This window comes from Coregonus lavaretus, assembly GCF_964263955.1.
Source record: "Coregonus lavaretus genome assembly, chromosome: 3".
Lineage (NCBI taxonomy): Eukaryota > Metazoa > Chordata > Actinopteri > Salmoniformes > Salmonidae > Coregonus > Coregonus lavaretus.
In genome coordinates this window covers 35,389,195-35,407,812 of record NC_139990.1, presented here as the reverse complement: position 1 = coordinate 35,407,812, position 18,618 = coordinate 35,389,195, and the positions used below count along the sequence as shown (strand labels likewise).

The 18,618-nt window shown below is 41.3% G+C and overlaps 1 protein-coding gene across 1 annotated transcript in view; it reads right to left on the bottom strand.

The window, feature by feature from the left end:
* Positions 1–18,618, bottom strand: part of LOC311126914 (putative phospholipid-transporting ATPase IIB) — a 66,492-nt gene that overhangs the window by 37,394 nt on the left and 10,480 nt on the right. The window contains exons 4-11 of the mRNA XM_084158612.1: positions 17,580–17,693; positions 17,301–17,409; positions 16,165–16,223; positions 15,836–15,887; positions 13,742–13,836; positions 12,212–12,292; positions 11,146–11,221; positions 9,841–9,917 (exon numbers count right to left, since the gene is read on the bottom strand). Of these exons, the coding sequence (XP_084014738.1) occupies positions 9,841–9,917; positions 11,146–11,221; positions 12,212–12,292; positions 13,742–13,836; positions 15,836–15,887; positions 16,165–16,223; positions 17,301–17,409; positions 17,580–17,693 (663 nt within the window). The remainder of the gene's footprint in view (positions 1–9,840; positions 9,918–11,145; positions 11,222–12,211; positions 12,293–13,741; positions 13,837–15,835; positions 15,888–16,164; positions 16,224–17,300; positions 17,410–17,579; positions 17,694–18,618) is intronic.

Here is an 18,618-nt window from a genome sequence, read left to right as displayed (position 1 = left end):
ATGGTATAGTAAATGTTTTTGTTATTAAAGTTGTATTTATTTTTTCAACAAACTATCAAATAAACAATACAAATACAACATTGTACAGCATAAAAACATTGAGCATGACATCCAGACATATCCTCCAACATAGCACACATACACAGTCAAATAGTATCTCACAAGCTATAATACAGAACTAAATGGGTTCACAAGCATAAGTCATCACCTCCCAGCCTTAGAAACAACATTACAAATAAAATGTATCCAGCTTCTAAAATTGTCATTTCTAGCAGTGATCTTAGCAAGCACTTGTTCATAAGATGAAACCTCCAACATTGGCTCAATCCACCGTTTCAGAGTAGGAGTGGCATGATTATTCCAAATTCTAAGGATTACTCTAGCTGCTGTAACGATACCAACAGTGATCAGTGCAAATTCCTCATTTGTTACATTAGGTAACTCTGTCTATCGCCCAAGAGACATTAAAATCGGTGAAACTGGAATTGTTAACCCCAACCATTCCTTCAGATATTTCAGAACATCCTTCCAGAAAGGTAGCACTAATGTACATTCCCATATTGCGTGTAAAAATGTCCCAGTGTCTTTTTGGCATTTCCAACAGAGAATTGTTGGTCAGCCACATCTTATGAAGCCTTGTTGGGGTCCAATAAAACCTAAAGTGCATTCGGAAAGTATTCAGACCCCTTGACTTTTTCCAAAGTTTGTTACGTTACAGACTTATTCTAATACTGATTAAATTGTTGTTTTCTCCCCTCAATCTACACACAATACCCCATAACGACAAAGCAAAAACAGTTTTTTAGAAATTGTTGCAAATGTATTAAAAATAAAAAACTTAAATATCATATTTACATAAGTATTCAGACCCTTTACTCAGTACTTTGTTGAAGCACCTTGGGCAGTGATTACAGCCTCGAGTCTTCTTGGGTATGACGCTACAAACTTGGCACACCTGTATTTTGGGAGTTCTCCCATTCTTCTCTGCAGATACTCTCAAGCTCTGTCAGGTTGGATGGGGAGTGTCGCTGCACAGCTATTTTCAGGTCTCTCTAGAGATGTTAGATCGGGTTCAAGTCCGGGCTCTGGCAGGGTCACTCAGAGACTTGTCCCGAAGCCACTCCTGCATTGTATTTGCTGTGTGCTTAGGGTCGTTGTCCTGTTGGAAGGTGAACCTTCGCACCAGTCTGAGGTCCTGTGCAGGTTTTCATCAAGGATCTCTCTGTACTTTGCTCCATAATTTTGGTAGCTTTTCCCAGATCTGTGCCGACATAATCCTGTCTCGGAGCTCTGAATTGAATTTACCACAGGTGGACTCCAATCAAGCTGTAGAAACATCTCAAGGATGATCAATGGAAACCGGATGCACCTGAGCTCAATTTCGAGTTTCATAGCAAAGGATCTGAATAATTTTGTAAATAAGGTATTTGTTTTTTATTTGATTGGACATGATTTGGAAAGGCACACACCTGTCTATATATGGTCCCAAAAAGTTGACAGTGCATGTAAGAGCAAAAACCAAGCCATGATGCCGAAGGAATTGTCCGTAGAGCTCCAAGACAGGATTGTGTCGAGGCACATATCTGGGGAAGGGTACCAAAACATTTCTGCAGCATTGAAGGTCTCCAAGAACACAGTGGCCTCCAAATGGAAGATGCTTGGAACCACCAAGACTCTTCCTAGAGTTGGCCGCCTGACCAAACTGATTAATCGGGGGAGAAGAGCCTTGGTCAGGGAGGTGACCAAGAACCCGATGGTCACTCTGACATAGCTCCAGAGTTCTTCTGTGGAGATGGGAGAACCTTCCAGAAGGACAACCATCTCTGTAGCACTCCACCAAATCAGGCCTTTATGGTAGAGTGGCCAGACGGAAGCCACTCCTCAGTAAAAGGCACAGGACAGCCCACTTGGAGTTTGCCAAAAGGCACCTAAAGGACTCTCAGACCATATGAAACAAGATTATCTGGTCTGATGAAACCAAGATTGAACTCTTTGGCCTGAATGCCAAGCGTCAATGGCTGGAAGAAACTGGGCACCATCCCTACGGTGAAGCATGGTGGTGGCAGCATCATGTTGTGGGGATGTTTTTCAGCGGCAGGGACACTAGTCAGGATCGAGGGAAAGATGAACAGAGCAAAGTACAGAGAGATCATTGATGAAAACCTGCTCCAGAGCGCTCAGGACCTCAGACTGGGGCAAAGGTTCACCTTCCAACAGGACAACGTGGCTTCGGGACAAGTCTCTGAACGTCCTTTGGTATTTTCGGGGGGTATTTTATGAGGATCCCCATTAGCTATTGCAAAAGCAGCAGCTACTCTTCCTGGGGTCCACACAAAACATGAAACATGACATAATAAAGAACATTAATAGACAAGAACAGCTCAAAGACAGAACTACTTACATTTTTTTAAAGGCACACATAGCCTACATATCAATACATACACACAAACTATCTAGGTCAAATAGGGGAGAGGTTTTGTGCCGTGAGGTGTTGCTTTATCTGTTTTTTGAAACAAGGTTTGCTGTTCATTTGAGCAATATGAGACGGAACGGAGTTCCATGCAATAATGGCTCTATATAATACTGTACACTTTCTTGAATTTGTTCTGGAGTTGGGGACTGTGAAAAGACCCCTGGTGGCATGTCTGGTGGGGTAAGTGTGTGTGTCAGAGCTGTGTTTAAGTTGACTATGCAAACAATTTGGGATTTTCAACATGAATGTTTCTTATAAAGAGAAGAAGTGATGCAGTCAGTCTCTCCTCAACTTTTAACCAAGAGAGACTGGCATGCATAGTATTTATATCAGCCCTCTGATTACAATGAAGAGCAAGACGTGCAGCTCTGTTCTGGGCCAGCTGCAGCTTAACTAGGTCTTTCCTTGCAGCACTCGACCACACAGTAATCAAGATAAGACCAAACTAGAGCCTGCAAAACTTGCTTTTTGGAGTGTGGTGTCAAAAAAGCAGAGCATCTCTTTATTACGGACAGGCCTCTCCCCATCTTTACAACCACTAAATCTATATGTTTTTACCATGACAGTTTACAATCTAAGGTAACGCTAAGTAATTTAGTCTAAACTTGTTCAACAGCTGAGGTCTAGAACATAGGGAATGATTTGTGCCAAATACAATGTTCTTAGTTTTAGAGATGTTCAGAACCAGTTTATTACTGGCCACCCATTCCAAAACAGACTGCAACTATTTGTTAAGGGTTTCAGTGACTTCATTAGCTGTGGTTGCTGATGCGTATATGGTTAAATCATCAGCATACATGGACACACATGCTTTGTTTAATGCCAGTGGCAGGTCATTGGTAAAGAATAGATAAGAGTAGAGGGTCTAGAGAGCTGCCCTGTGGTACACCACACTTTAAATAAAATGTTTGATATTAGAGAATCTTCCATTAAAGAAAACCCTTTGAGTTATATTAGATAGATAGCTCTGAATCCACGATATGGCAGAGGTTGAAAAGCCATAACAAATACGTTTTTTCAACAACAGGTTATGGTCAATAATATCAAAGGCTGCACTGAAATCTAACAGTACAGCTCCCACAATCGTATTATCAATTTATTTCAACCAATCATCAGCCATTTGTATCAGTGCAGTACATGTGGAGTGCCCTTCTCTATAAGCATGCTGAAAGTCTGTTGTTAATTTGTTTACAGAGAAATAACATTGTATTTGGTCAAACACCATTTTTTCTAACAGTTTGCTAAGAGCTGACAGCAAGCTTATAGGTCTGCTGTTAGAACCAGTGATGGCCGCTTTACCACTCTTGGGTAGCGGAATTAGTTTGGCTTCCCTCCAGGCCTGAGGACAAACTCTAGGCTCAGATTAAAGACATGACAGAGAAGAGTGGCTATAGAGTCAGTTACCATCGTCAGTAGCTTTACATCTAAGTTGTCAATGCCAGGAGGTTTGTCATTATTGATTGATAACAATTTTACCTCTCCCACACTAACTTTACAAAATTCAAACTTGCAATGCTTTTCTTTCATTATTTGTTGTTTTATGCATGAATACGATGGCTCACTGTTCGTTGTTGGCATTTCCTGCCTAAATTTGCCCACTTTGCCAATTAAGTCATCATTAAAATAATTGGCAACAAATGGTTTTGTGATGAATAAGCCATCTGATTCGATTAAATACGGAGTTGAATTTGTCTTTCTGCCCATCATTTCATTTAAAATGCTCCAAAGTTTATTTTTTTATCATACTTTATGTCATCGATCTTGGCTTCATAATACAGTTTCTTCTTCTTTTTGTTGAGTTTAGTCACATCATTTCTCAATTTGCAGTAAATCAGCCAGTCAGATGTGCAGCCAGACTTATTAGCCACTCCTTTCGCCCCATCGCTTAAAAAGTTTCTCAATTCCTCATGAATCCATGGAGCCTTAACAGTTCTAACAGTTAGTTTCTTAACAGGTGTATGTTTATCAATAATTGGAAGAAGCAATTTCATAAATTGATCAAGTGCATCTTCTGGATGCTATTTATTAATCACATCAGACCAACAAATATTTTTAACATCATCAACATAATAGTCACAGCAAAATCTTTTGTATGATCTCTTATACACAATTTTAGGCCCAGCTTTTGGAACTTTGGCTTTCCTGTATATAGCCACTATATTATGATCACTGCATCCAATGGGTACAGATACAGCTTAAGAACAAAGTTCTACAGTATTAGTAAAAATGTGATCGATACATGTGGATGATCTTGTTCCTGTAGTGTTTGTAAACACCCTGGTAGGTTGCTTAATAACCTGAACCAGATTACAGGCACTGGTTACAGTGAGAAGCTTCCTCTTGAGCGGACAGCTTGATGAAAACCAGTCAATATTCAGGTCTCCAAGAACGTAGACCTCTCTGTTTACATCACATACACTATCAAGCATTTCACACATATTATTTAGATACTGACTGTTAGCAATTGGTGGCCTATAGAAACACCCCTAAAGAAAATGCTTTAGATATGGCAAGTGAACATGCAACCACAACACTTCAATAACACTTGACAAAAGATCTTCTCTAAGCATTACAGGTACATGGCTCTGAATATATACAGCAACACCTCCCCCATAAGCATTTCTGTCTCTTCTGTAGATGTTATATCCTTGTATTGATACTGCTGTATCATCAAATGAATTATCTAAATGAGTCTCAGAAATGGCTAATATATAAATATTATCTGATGTTAGCAAGTTATTGATTTAATGAACCTTATTTCTAAGGCTACATATATTAATATGGGCTATTTTCAGCCCTTTCCTGGGTAGCTTGTCAGAGATAGACATAATATGGAAAAGAGCAAACAAAGCAAGAGAAAAAATATACATTCAGCAGTCCATTAATCAATTGGTGTGTGTGTGTGCTGCGGGGTTGAAGCTTCGAACCCATAGGCTTGGCTCTCTCATCCCTTCCAGGCTTCTAGGAGGGAGGGTGGACATGGAGCCTGTCATAGCGGATGTAAGCAATGTCTCCACGTGCTCTGGCAGCTTTCATGGCTGGGATAAGTTCTTTCCTCTTCTGGCGCACAGCTTCAGGATAGTCCTCGTTGAGGAAGATATACGTTCCTCTCAAGTTCTTGGCTCTTTCCAGAACAGCTACCTTGTCCTTGAATCTCAGGAACTTGACCACTATCGGCCCGGGCCTGTCACCTGGGCCCGTGGTGGGTTTTCCAGTCCTGTAGTCCAGGCGCTTGAAAGGATAAATTACCAACACTCCCTAGAGTCCCGCAAACACATAGGCTACCTTCATTTGTATTGTAAACAGCATACAATTCAACTTGAATTTTACCTTGTCCCGTCTTCTTTATCTTGGCTTAACACCTTGCTCTCGCAAGAATCTGTCTGCCTCCATGTTGTCCTTGAAAATAAAAAATGTTCCCCTTCCAAGTAAAGAGCAGGGTTGCTGGGAATGCCAGTGGGTGCCTGACGTTCTTGCTCCTCTACTTTGTCCCTATACTTGTGTTTCGCAATCTTGATCGATCTGAGTAGGTCGTAATTGGACTGTTTAACCATACTATTGTCCCCGGTCACCATGCCGTGTTAATAAGCAGCATCTCTCTCCTTCAGTTTCCCTACAGGACTGCCATCAATCCACGGTTTATGAGTCGGGTAAGTTTTGAAATTCACTATCGGTATCACATAGTCAATGCATTTTTTTATGAAACCGGTGACAATCTGCGTATTCGTTGATGTTATCCCCAGAGGCGACCGGGAACATATTCCAGTCCACGTGATCATAACAGTCTTTGAGCGTGGATTCTGACCTGACCACCGGAACTTCCCAGGAGTCTTTGTAGACAGGGATAAGAGAGTAGGACAGTCAATGTCGTGGTAATAATTTGCATGGACCTAAATTACCTTTGTTAAAGTCCCCCGCAACAATGAACGCTGCCTCCGGGTATGCGGTCTCCAGTTTGTTCAAGGTCCAATGAAGATCTTTGAGAGCATTTTTTGGTGTCCGCTTGGGACAGGATGTACACAGCCATGGCAATAATCCCTGAGAACTCTCTCAGAAGGTAAAAAGGGTGATATTTGATAACCAAGTATTCCAAGTGAGGAGAGCAGAAGCTCGCAAGTTCCTGTACGTTTCCCCCGTCGCACCATATGTTGTTGGTCATAAAAAAATTGGGAGCTCACACGCTCCCTATCCGCTCGAAAAACTGTAAAACCCTACAACGCAGAACATAATCAAATAAAGAAAAACCCTTGAATGAGTAGGTGTTCTAAAACGTTTGACCGGTAGTGTATGTTGATGTGGGCTATTTTTTACACTTTTCTGGGATTCTTTATTTTTAAAATGTTGTTATTGCAAGGCTCATCAGAGATAGACATGACAGTGATATTTATGTTTGAGCTGATAGTGCAGGGTGAGGTGCACACAGTGGACTTCCTATGAGGGCAAACCGCCTAAGTGCTAACAGTATAACTCAGGTTCATAGGCGCATGATTACTGCATACAATAGCTGTAGGGTTGACAGAAGCATTCATATTTTTTATTTTATTTTTATTATATAGAAGTATTCCTTCATATAGAGACAGCAGGCACCCTAGTGTATTAACTTATAAAGCTAGGTACTGACTGGCAAATAATGCTTAAGCCATTTCTAGAAAGTCTCACTTTCAAGAGAGGACATGTATTTTTTATTTTTTCCATCCCCTCCTAGCATAATAATGAGTTCCTCAACCTTATTATGTCAAGGGTGAAAAACTGGAATAATCAGGCGAAAGTCTCCACTGCAGTCTTTTATCATGCAAACTGTGTTGTTGGGCAGAGATAAGTTTGTTGGTGGCACTTCCTGGTAAACCATAAACTGCATTGTTGTCACAAACCTCCTTGAATACCACAAAAACAGGTAAAAAGGAGCCAAAAAAGAGAAAGTTCCCATATTGAAATGGCTTTTCCTTCAAAAGGACCCAAGTTTTCTTTTATTTCTCGAGTGCATCGCTCAGCCAATGGAGCATGTGGGAAAATGATGTCAAAAAAAGAAGTGCCCTTCCCCTCTCTGGCAGGGCTCGCAGCAAAGCACCGAACACAGAGGTCTTTCATCTCCGCACCACGCTAACAAAAACAGCAAACCATAACATCGCCCTCTAAATAAAGGAACTTGGATTGAAAAGGGGGGGAGGAGGAGGCTGGGGGGTGTATATAAAGCAGGTGAATTCCAGTGCTGCTAAGCCCCTACCAGCCCCATTCCCCAGAGAACTGAGAGCACTGAGAGACCAGTGACTGACTTATCTGCTGTAGTTAAACCCCCGCTGTAGAGGGGGGTAGAAATATCCTCCCCACCCCAGTGCCTCACTACATGGTTCATGCTTGAGCTATTGAGAAAAATAGGGGGTTTGGGTAGATTAAAATGAAGAAAAATTAAGACAGAGGACACAGTTTAATGCCTGAAAAGCAAAGGATACCCTTTTGCCTGAACAATGGACCAACCAAAATTTTCTGAGGCTCGCTGAAGATCAGATGAAGTCATTATTCATTCAGTCAGGGGGAAAAAAGGACTCAATTACCTCAACCTAAAGATGCTATCAATGAATAAAAGTGCATATTTTACTCCATTCATCCCAAACCCATTAAAAGTGAAAGGGATTATTTAATCTGGCTGCGCGGCTTGTATTTTTTGTGTTTGTGTGAAATTTGATAATGAATTACTGCCTTGAGACATGCATATTCATTGAGCGAAAGCCAAAGTATCCTAACACTAAGACCATGGCAAAAAGAAGCAGGTAGTATATTGAGTAACATTCCACATGATTGTGCTTAAAAGAAAGAGAAAAAGACAAAACAGAGAAAGTATTTCAGATCTTTTTGTTTATCATGCTATTCATTCTAGTAACTGCCAACGTGCTCTGTGAGGCACCAGTGGAAATAATAAGTGCAGGGGTTCAATGAGGAATAGATGTTGGGGAAATGTCTCACATCACAGAATGTTGTCTGTATAACAACATCAAGTTAAAGAGTGAAGCTACACCTGATGTCCTGTCACTGAGATTAAGCGCAATAATTGTGCTGGCTTGTGTCACAATAGATTATGAGGCAAAAACCTTCTCGTGACTTTAGCCGCACTGTATCGACTTTCTCCCCAATCTCAGTCTCCATATTGGCACTTCTGACATCTCCTTGAAATATTGAATTCCTCTCAGCCGCGGAGCTTACACAAAACACTGGCCCTTGCTGTTCGACCGGCAACATCAGCGATCTTATTAAAAGTAACTTGTGTCAAAAAATGTCCATAGTGAGGAGAGTGTCAACTAACAAAAAGGTTTTAACACAGAAGAGTGTGGTTGTGGCAAAAATCTTTTAGGTAAGAACTCTGTAAACATATCAGTGCATGCCAGAGATAATCTTCCTTCTACTGATGTCAAAACATTGCCAGACAGTGGGATCTAATCGATAGCCCTCTATCAGTTGACCCGCATCCATCTAATCTGAAGATCTTGGGTTTGAAATCTTATATTTAGAAACACATTTTCATTAATCTCCTCGTTCTGCAGAGAAAAAAACGCTCAATGGGGATTCTGCAGGATTAACTTTGTGCTGAAAATGTAATTTAAATCCTGGGTTGGTTAATTTCCCTCCAGGTTAATTAGCATGGGGGTGACCTTTAGAATTGACAGGTCCAACTTTATATAAAAAGTCAAGGTAAAAAATAAAGAACGCTCTCCATAGTGATTGATTACTGATTAGAGGAAGGGAACGGAGAGAGGAGTTGTGGGGTTCTCAATGCTGTGTGGGGCTTGAAACTTTTTAGGCTTATACGCTGGCGTACCTTACAAATCTGTCACCACTGAATTTTTATAAATTGTATGACAACATTTCAGTTTTTCTGTAGTTACTTACTGTACATCTATAATAAAAGGGAGCCTTAAAGGGATACTTCGGGATTTTGGCAGATGAACACGTGGATACCATTTTTATGTCTCCGTGTCTAGTATGAAGGAAGTTCGAGGTAGTTTCAAGAGCAAGTGCTAACTAGCGCTAGCACAATGACTGGAAGTCTATGGGTATCTACTAGCATGCTAGCAGACACCCATAGACGTCCAGTCATTGTGCTAGCGCTAGTTAGCAACTTCCTTCAAAATGCATGAAGAGACGCATAAAAATGGTATCCATGAGCTCATCTCACTCTGGGGAAGTAGTTTAAGAGCCTCATTGCCAAAACCCCAAAGTATCCCTTGAAATAAAATATATGGGTTATATTTGGTGTAACGTTATGGGTTCTGTGTTCATATATTTTCCACTACTAACAAGTCTCTTACACAAAAGCACATTAAAACACACACAAATCTCCAACTTCTTTCTGCCTGTACACCAAAAACATTCACCTTATTCTTGGGGGAGGACGTGTTCAGTACACTCCTGGTCTCTTTTCCTGTGTAGATCACCACCCCTATCACTGTGCCTGTCAAACAGAGAGACAGGAAAGTAATGCTGATCATTAACTGGACCACACACATTTCAGACTCATCTTTGTCAAGTAAAACGGACTGTAATGAGAAGCAACTCAAAAATTATGCAGAGCGGAGGGAGCGGCGGTGGCTGCTATGCTCTATGCTTGTAGCCGCTCAGCCCAACAGACAGAGGTTTAATGTGCTAGGCTCCTGGGCCCTGGCCGGACCATTCCTATGGAAGCCAATCGATACTCCACCATCTTTATTTGCCGATTCATTAAAGCACCCTTATTACAGAAGACGAATGTGCCATTAATATTAAATGAGCTTAATGGGAGAGCAAGGCCACTAATAAACTTAAATACAGCCCATGCAATCCCCCAACTATAAAGGCTAAGAGGGAGAGAGAGAGAGAGAGAGAGAGGGAACGACTGGGTGAGAAAAAGGGTAGACAGAAATAAACAGGGAAAGATTAGGTGAGGAGAGAACATTCGGTGAGGAAACAAATCAAATGTAATGAATCATCACCTTGACTGAGTATAAAAGGGCAGAAATGTGACAAATGGTTTTGGCACAACATGTAGATGAGTTTTCATCTAAATATGTGAAGAACTTCTCACAACTTGACTTCTCACACCTAATAGAGCAAAACCGTGATCATCTGAGGAGTGCTTTACCAGTCCCAGGCAAAGACCAAAGACTACAGAGTGTCCTTCTGATGAAAGCCAAGGAGAGTTTTGTGTTGGACAATGACAAAGCCTTGCAGGAATGATGTCAGAGGTCTAAGTTAGGCAGTGTGTGTGTAAAGGGAGGGTCGGGGCGATTAAGGGGATGTGTGTTTGTGTGTTCAAGGTCAGGCCAAGGGAGAGAGGGAAACCGCAGATCAATGGTGTGGAGAAGATGACTGAGAAAGTGTCAAACACTTTCTACTGAGACAACTGTGCTGTGGTGAATTAAGCTTAGCTGACTGAGGTAGGAGAAAGTTATATACTGTAAGCTCACACATTTAACATGTATTTAAATCTCCCACTTCCACATCATTGTCTCTCACTACAAAAAGTAATTGGGTTGGCTGGGGAATGTGATCCAAAGTCATAAACAACTACACATTAGAAATGTCTACATCAAGCTTAATTGCAAACTTTGGATGTAAAATGAAAATTAAGAGTTGACCTATCTTGGCCTTTGACAGTAAACATTTCATAAACCACACAGTTCAGACGTTTTTTTTTAACTTACCAGATGCCACAATAGTGCTGGCCCAAAGGGTGTGGTCAATACTCAAACTCTCATGGATTTGTGGGTCACCGTCTTCCTACAGGGGAGAATTCCAAAATCTTTACTCAACATTCAAGAAGAAAAAGGTTACTTTATAGGGTAATACCTGACCACCCATCCTTAAGAGGGTGCAGCCAGAATACCAGAAAGACATTCAGTACCATTCATTTCCACAAGCACCTGCTACCATGGGTCCGAGCTACATACTGTATGTCTTCTCCCTTACCGATACTTTGTGGCGATAGTGGGGAAAGAGGCTACTTTAAAAGAGCACCAGGGGGGGGGGGGGGCTCCGGATGAAAACAGCTCGAGTCAGGAGGAGTGCCGAGGTAGGGGCTCCGGTTTCAGCTCAAATTGCATGCCTGATATGATAATTATGATACCCAAGCGCCCACATCCTGTCAATTCACTAAAACATGGGAAGAGGTGCATGAAAAATAAATGGCAGTTTGGCTGAATGCTTGACCGCTCTGACATTGACATAATTTTCCACATCGTTCTCAGAGTCTGACCACTGAATGTAGAAGTAGGGAACACAGAAAGACACAAAGCTTCATATCCGTCTCGAGGAAGGAAAGGGAAGCCTCATAAATAGGTACGTTTAGTTGAAGGGGGTCTGTGGGAACGGCTGGGACTAAAAGCACACGTTATGCAAAGGAAGGCCGCGGAGCAGAGCGGAGGATGAATGAGCAGAGGAAGTGCTCGCTCACTAAGCCTGGTGTGTGGCCAAGAGTGAAGGCGATACACAAAGCCCCTCTGTGTTGGGGCTCTACTCTCCCTGGGGTCTGCACTAATCTGCTATTAATAAATAAAATATCACTGAGAGGACGGATGGAGGAGAGCAGGGAGGACCTGCCTGTGATGTCAGCACTCAGCACCATGCCTCCTGGAGATACTGCTCACACTATTCTTTATTGTTACCATTTGTCAACGTGGAATATCACTTTGTGATGTTGATCCTCTTTTTGTGTTCATGTCATGTACCTTTCACATTTGTTTGACAGTGTGATGTCAGTGAGCCACTTACCCTTGTGAAGTTTCCCTCGAAACTGTGGATGTCCAGCTGAGGCTTCTGGGCATAGACATAAGCATTGATGGAAAAGAGGTCCTGAGAGAGGGGGAGAAATGACAGACCTGAATAAAGTACTCTTGAGTAAATCTTTCACTTCATACTTCAGACAAAGCCTTCCTAACTCTCCCAGAGAGAGAGTATCAAAGGGCACCACAGGTCAGGTGTTGAAGAAACCTGTGATGTTCGCCAAAGATAACACCTGCTTTAAAAGGATGAAATTATCGTGTCAGCGAAAATAAGTGTGTGTGTGTGTGTGTGACAGTAAAAACAACCCCAAACTTGAAAAAATGCATAACCGCAAACACACATACAGTACAGACACTCCCTTACTCTCTTCTATTATCCCAACCCCCTTAAAAACTGTATCAAGCTCCATTTCAGTTGTGTGACCTGTCGCCGATCTAACTGCGGCCCAGGCTGCCTCTATGCACCGGGTCCCCACAGTTACGCTCACATAGTGCTTTCAGGGAGAGAACATGGCAGGGAGGGAAAGATGATCTTACTCAGCCCCAGTGGAGAGCTGTTGCCAGTAAATGCCTCCTACTGATTAAATACAGACACTCTACAGCCAGACACAATAGAGGCAGAATTATGTCACTTTCTGAGACACGGTTGCAGCAAGTATCTTCCCACATAGACTAAATGTCTCATCAAGATGGGAAATGAAAAAGGAAAAGGACGGGGTTCCGACTCAAACGTTCAAATAAATAATGTGCTTATGTGAACAAGAGAGTTTTATGAGAAAAGTGTATCTGAAGTTAGGATTTGTAACCTCGATTAGTAATCTGGTCAAATAGCGATACTGAATGATGTTGTTTTTCCCCTCTGTCCAACAAATTCAATTCACTCTCAAGTGTTATTGATAAGACAGGAAAGACATACATCGCTGTCAGGTCAAGGGTGAAATGTTATCCCTGTATAAAGATAATTAAATCATAACACATGGGGCATATAACTAATAAAATAGAGCCAAGCAGCTCAATAGACCTCTTCAAATTGACAGAATATGCATTGGTTAACAACTGTATGGATCTTTTTCAAATGCTTGTTACAATGACCTCACAGCCTTCTATAAATCCTCCTGTTACAGTAAGTAGGAAGGATGGGTTTAACATAATTATAAATTGGGGTAAAAAGTAACACTACGATGATTGCCATCCCCCATCGACTGGAAACCTTTATATGGTAATGCATTCATCCAGTTGACTTGCTGAAACTGGAATTCTGTGGTCACATTAAGTAAGTAGTGACAGAAAAACAAACATAAATCTATTTAGCATCATCTCATCCTAGAGAAAGAAGCTACTGTGTTCTAGGGTGTTCTGGCTGTCATGGGGATAAGGTTTCAATGGCTACATTAAAGACAACCTAATACTGACGATAACGTTTTTAATAACACAAAATAGTTAACATAATATAATCACTGAATATAATGAAATGTCTCAGTTATAATAGTCACATACTGAGAACAGGGCATGTACATACCCCCAGAGCAGGTAGTCTTTGTGTGCAAACAACAGCAACTTTCAACTTCCAGTCTGTCTCTCCATCTAATTGGTCCGTCCTGATGAAACATGAACCTAGAAAAACAAGTAGGTATGCTTTTCATCCCTCATAAAAAATAATTTAGTGTAATCAGAGACGTTTGGGTTTAGTTAGTACCTCAAATATGAAAGAAATGTAGTACAGTGAAAGAAAATGTATACGTTCAACATAAATATCAGTTCTTAGTCTGAAAGTATTAATGTTCTAATGGTCAAACCACTACAGTATGCCTGCTTTCAACATGTGTGCACTGCACGATATAGAGCTATGAGAAAGCCACTTAGCCGTCCACAAGAGCCCAATAAATGCTTAGAGGTCATGAACTGTATGGATCTGAGGTAATATTCCATATGAAACTGATGGAAGAGGACGGCTATTTGACAGAGAGGCTAAAGGGCAGTTTTAAATGGGCCTAAGGGGCTAAGCATGATGGAAAACATATCGCTGAGGATGATTCATGTCTCCTTACCCCCCGGCTGCTATGATGACTCTGCTCACATAACACCACTGAGATGTTGTGAGCGCATAAAGACATCATTGCTCCCTGCGAGGGCATATTGGCACATAGGAGATCGATGGAAATTATGTACAGAGCATTTATTTCTCCTGATACCTCTCAGACAGGAGCCCGAGATCTGATGGGACCATTGATTAATTGATATTTAAATCATCAGTCACTGGAGGAGTCTGGGATATCGTTTACATTCCCTAGCCAATCAGCTCATGGTAGAGGACACAGAGGCCTCTGATGAGAGAAGTCAGTAATACCACACTGAGCTCAACACTGTCCCTTATCGTCAGGCAGAAGGCTCAATTCACTCATGCATTAAGTTCTGTATCTATAGTAAAATCACAGGTTGATGAGTTTTTTTTTTTTTTTACTTCTACTCAAAAGGTGGAAATGCCTGTTCTGTTGCTTGTAAATGCAAAATAGTTAGATCTTGATTAATACTGTACTTTCGTGGGCAGGGTTTTTCATTAGACATGTATAGGTCACAGCAGACAGTCCCTAAATCTATGATAAATCATAATCTGTGTTTTTTGGCCAGAGAGCCAGACCTAGGCTAAATCCTGTTACTTCACTAGAATGTGACAGGAGAGGATTATTTAATTCTGTGAGGACAGGCTTTGGCAGTCCTGTATTTGAATATCTAATGCTTTGGAAATTGGAACGTGTTTATATCAAATACATTTTATCACTATCATAAATGTAAATAATTAATTTTCACATGTTATCATTCTCAAATCCGATATCTGAATGTTTAACTCTTTATTCAATGTACAGTACTTTTTTCTAGTAAAAGCGGTACGAAACTCAACTTTACTTTTCTCCATTGCCAAGATAATCCATCCACCTGACAGGTGTGGCATATCAAAAAGCTGATTAAACAGCCTGATCATTACATAGGTGCACCTTGTGCTGGGGACAATAAAAGGCCACTCTAAAATGTGTAGTTTTGTCACAAAACAATGTCACAGATGTCTCAAGTTGAGGGAGCGTGCATTTGGCACGCTGACTGCAGGAATGTCCACCAGAGCTGTTGCCAGAGAATTGAATGTTAATTTCTCTACCATAAGCCACCTCCTACGTCGTTTTAGAGAATTTGGCAGTACGTCCAACCGGCCTCACAACCGCAGGTCACGTGTAACCACGCCAGCCCAGGACCTCCACATCCGGCTTCTTCACCTGCGGGATCATCTGAGACCAGCCACCCAGACAGCTGATGAAACTGATGAGTATTTCTGTCTGTAATAAAGCCCTTTTGTGGGGAAAACTAATTCTGATTGGCTGGGCCTGGCTCCCCAGTGGGTGCGCCCTTGCCCAGTCATGTAAAATCAATTCATTAGAGCCTAATTTATTTATTTAAATTGACTGATTTCCTTATATGAACTGTAACTCAGTAAAATCGTTGAAATTGTTGCATGTTGAGTTAATATTTTGGTTCAGTATAATTACACAGATGATATTTGGTTGTGCTTTGGGAATGTTGTGTTTATTCCATGTTACAGACACTTTGAGCCCCTACAACTCACCAGTCTTCTCTGATGTCCTTAGAAATATCATATCTGCAGGGATCCTTTGGTTCTGCAACAAAACATTATGAGATAAAAACTGAAAAAGATGAGGTGAGAATTAGCTAGACAACTAAGGCCACTAAGTGAGCTTAGTATGGGTGTCAAAATGTTAGCGAGCGCAATAACAGTAGTCCTGGGATATTCCTGAATAATTGAACAAGGTCACTTCCTTGACCAGGCAGTTACAGTGATCTAGTCATATGAATCACTCAGGGCCATATGATACTCAAACACAAAGCGAATTTACAGGATTACAACATTGCTCACAAGAGCTATAAGAGACTCACCTTTTCAACTATGATGAGGTCTCCAACTTGTATGTCAGAACTCTTCACTTGAACTTTACCTGAGAGAAAAATAACAGAACCAAGATCAGAAATGTCTGTAAATAGACAGAAAAAGAGAAAGCAATCTCTAAAGTGGTTTCTTTACAGACACATTGACTGTAGATTGACTACCTCATAAGACACACTATGAATGTTTAAACAGTGGTGAAATAAAATGCATGTATTGATCTTTGGTCCTTGAAAATGATGCTGACTCTTAAAACCACAACCCTGTTTTTCTATCACTCTTCTTCTCGCTCCTTCAATTTCCAAGAGATTGATTACCTTGCCCATGCAAATGTAATACCCTTCTGTTTTGATCCCTGGTCTGAAGCATAGACAAAAACATGGGCACACCAGGTCACTCTCAATTATATCCATTCAATACCCTCTTTCGTCTCTCTCCAACACACTAGACAGACACAAACAAGATACACACACACACACTAGACAGACACGACACACACACAGAGACACACACACACACACACACTAGACAGACACGACACACACTAGACCAGGGAAGGGCAACTGGTGACCCGCATTCCTTTTGTGGGACCGCGGACCAATGAAAAAAACGAAAAATGTATTAATTCATTTTTGGGGGGGGGGATTTTTTTTGGGGGAAACTCTGTTAAGAGTTAGAATAATAGAACACAAGGTGCAATTTCGAACCCACGAGCCCCTGTGGGCCCTCATGATGAGCTGCGGTTTTTTTTTTGCGGCCCCCACCCAAGTTGCCCATCCCTGCACTAGACACACACACTAGACAAACACACACATCCCTCTCCAGTGTCATGGATATCACACTAGAGGATTTCCTCACACACACACACAACTGGGAGATCTTAGATAATACAGTCTTGGAAATTGGAAAATAAATCAATGCAATTACAGCAAGAAGAATGACATTCGTTACAGTGCAGATCCCTGTGAGTGTTGTTCCTTAATTGCATGGGGCAAGCTTAAGTACAACTACAATATCCTTCAGCATCATGTGACCAATCAATTGTGAGCAGAGGAATAGCCATTTCCATAACAGTTACAGTGGTATTTTTATCCATACAGAGAAGGAGGAAACATGTTTTGTTATGAACCTCGCACTGTGAGCTTGCTGTAGAGCTGGGAGTTCATCTCCTTGTCCCTCTGGTACCGTCGGACCTCGTCCACGGCCTCACGTACCATTGTAACAGCCATCACAAAGCCCTGGGTGGCAGAAATAAAAACACACAGTTGACATTTACCACACATAAGTACTGACAGGATGTAATGTCAGTTTTAGGACTGGGACAATGTCAGTTTTTGTGTTCAAAAACATAAAGGTTAGCCTATACAAAGCATTCACACTAATACTGAAAAGTGAAAAACACATTTACCAGAGGTGCCCAGTAGGTGTACAAGTACCCTATTTTTAGGGCTGGCACAAACTGGGAGCAGGCCACCACTAGAAAGTACAGGTTCAGGAAGAACTTGAACTGCTGGTAGAGAACCTGAGAAGAATAAGAAAAGAGATAGTGATTCAGCATGATGAGTGAATATACTAGCAGCAAGGTGAAACGATCTGCACTGAAGAAAGAATGCAGCTAACAGTCATAGCACACCGGATGGGTTACACATCGAAGTGGAAAAAGATACAACAGCTCTGCTCTTACTTGTTCCACATTAACCTGATTAGGGATGGAAGGAAAGAGTGTGTTTTTTCGTTCTCTATTTAATTACATTGAGATTTCACTTTGCAGAGTCACAGAGTGTTCCCAATGGCAGAGATGGGCACGTCCTGAGTCTGACAGAATAATCTACGAAGCAGAGCAACAGGTTCAATAACTGGGCCTAAGTAAGGTGCTCATTGTCTTGATAATACTATATTGTGTTTGTCTAGATCAGCGTTTGTTTCAAATGGAAGATATTTCAAGGGGAAATTGCAAGAGTAGATGTATCAGATGGCACACACGACACACACCTGGAACAAGTGTCACACAAGAGTCCCAGGTGTGGTGAATCGACCACACTTTACAGACACTATCAACTTGTGGGTGATACTTCTGTGGGGAGTCTGAACTTCTTTAGCAGAGTGAGTTCAGATTTGAGATGCAGGAAATATTTGCTTTCAAATAGGTTGCCATATGGATCCCACTAGTTCAGATAGCCAAATTCAAATTTTGAGTAATGATCACAATGATGAGCGCCTGCTTCCAGTCCCAGATTATTAGAGCCAATGGGATCAATGAATGACGCTCAATAGTTAATGAACTCCTTGCCCTTTAGGATGAAGCACACTGCTAAACCATTTAATAATTCAAAGTGTAGGAGAAAAGCAGAGGGTTTGGCTCAATATGGATGAGAATATCTATGTTTCTGAGAGACAGTTGACATTTTATCACCCTGGCAGAAGACCAGTCTCTTCATCATGAAGCC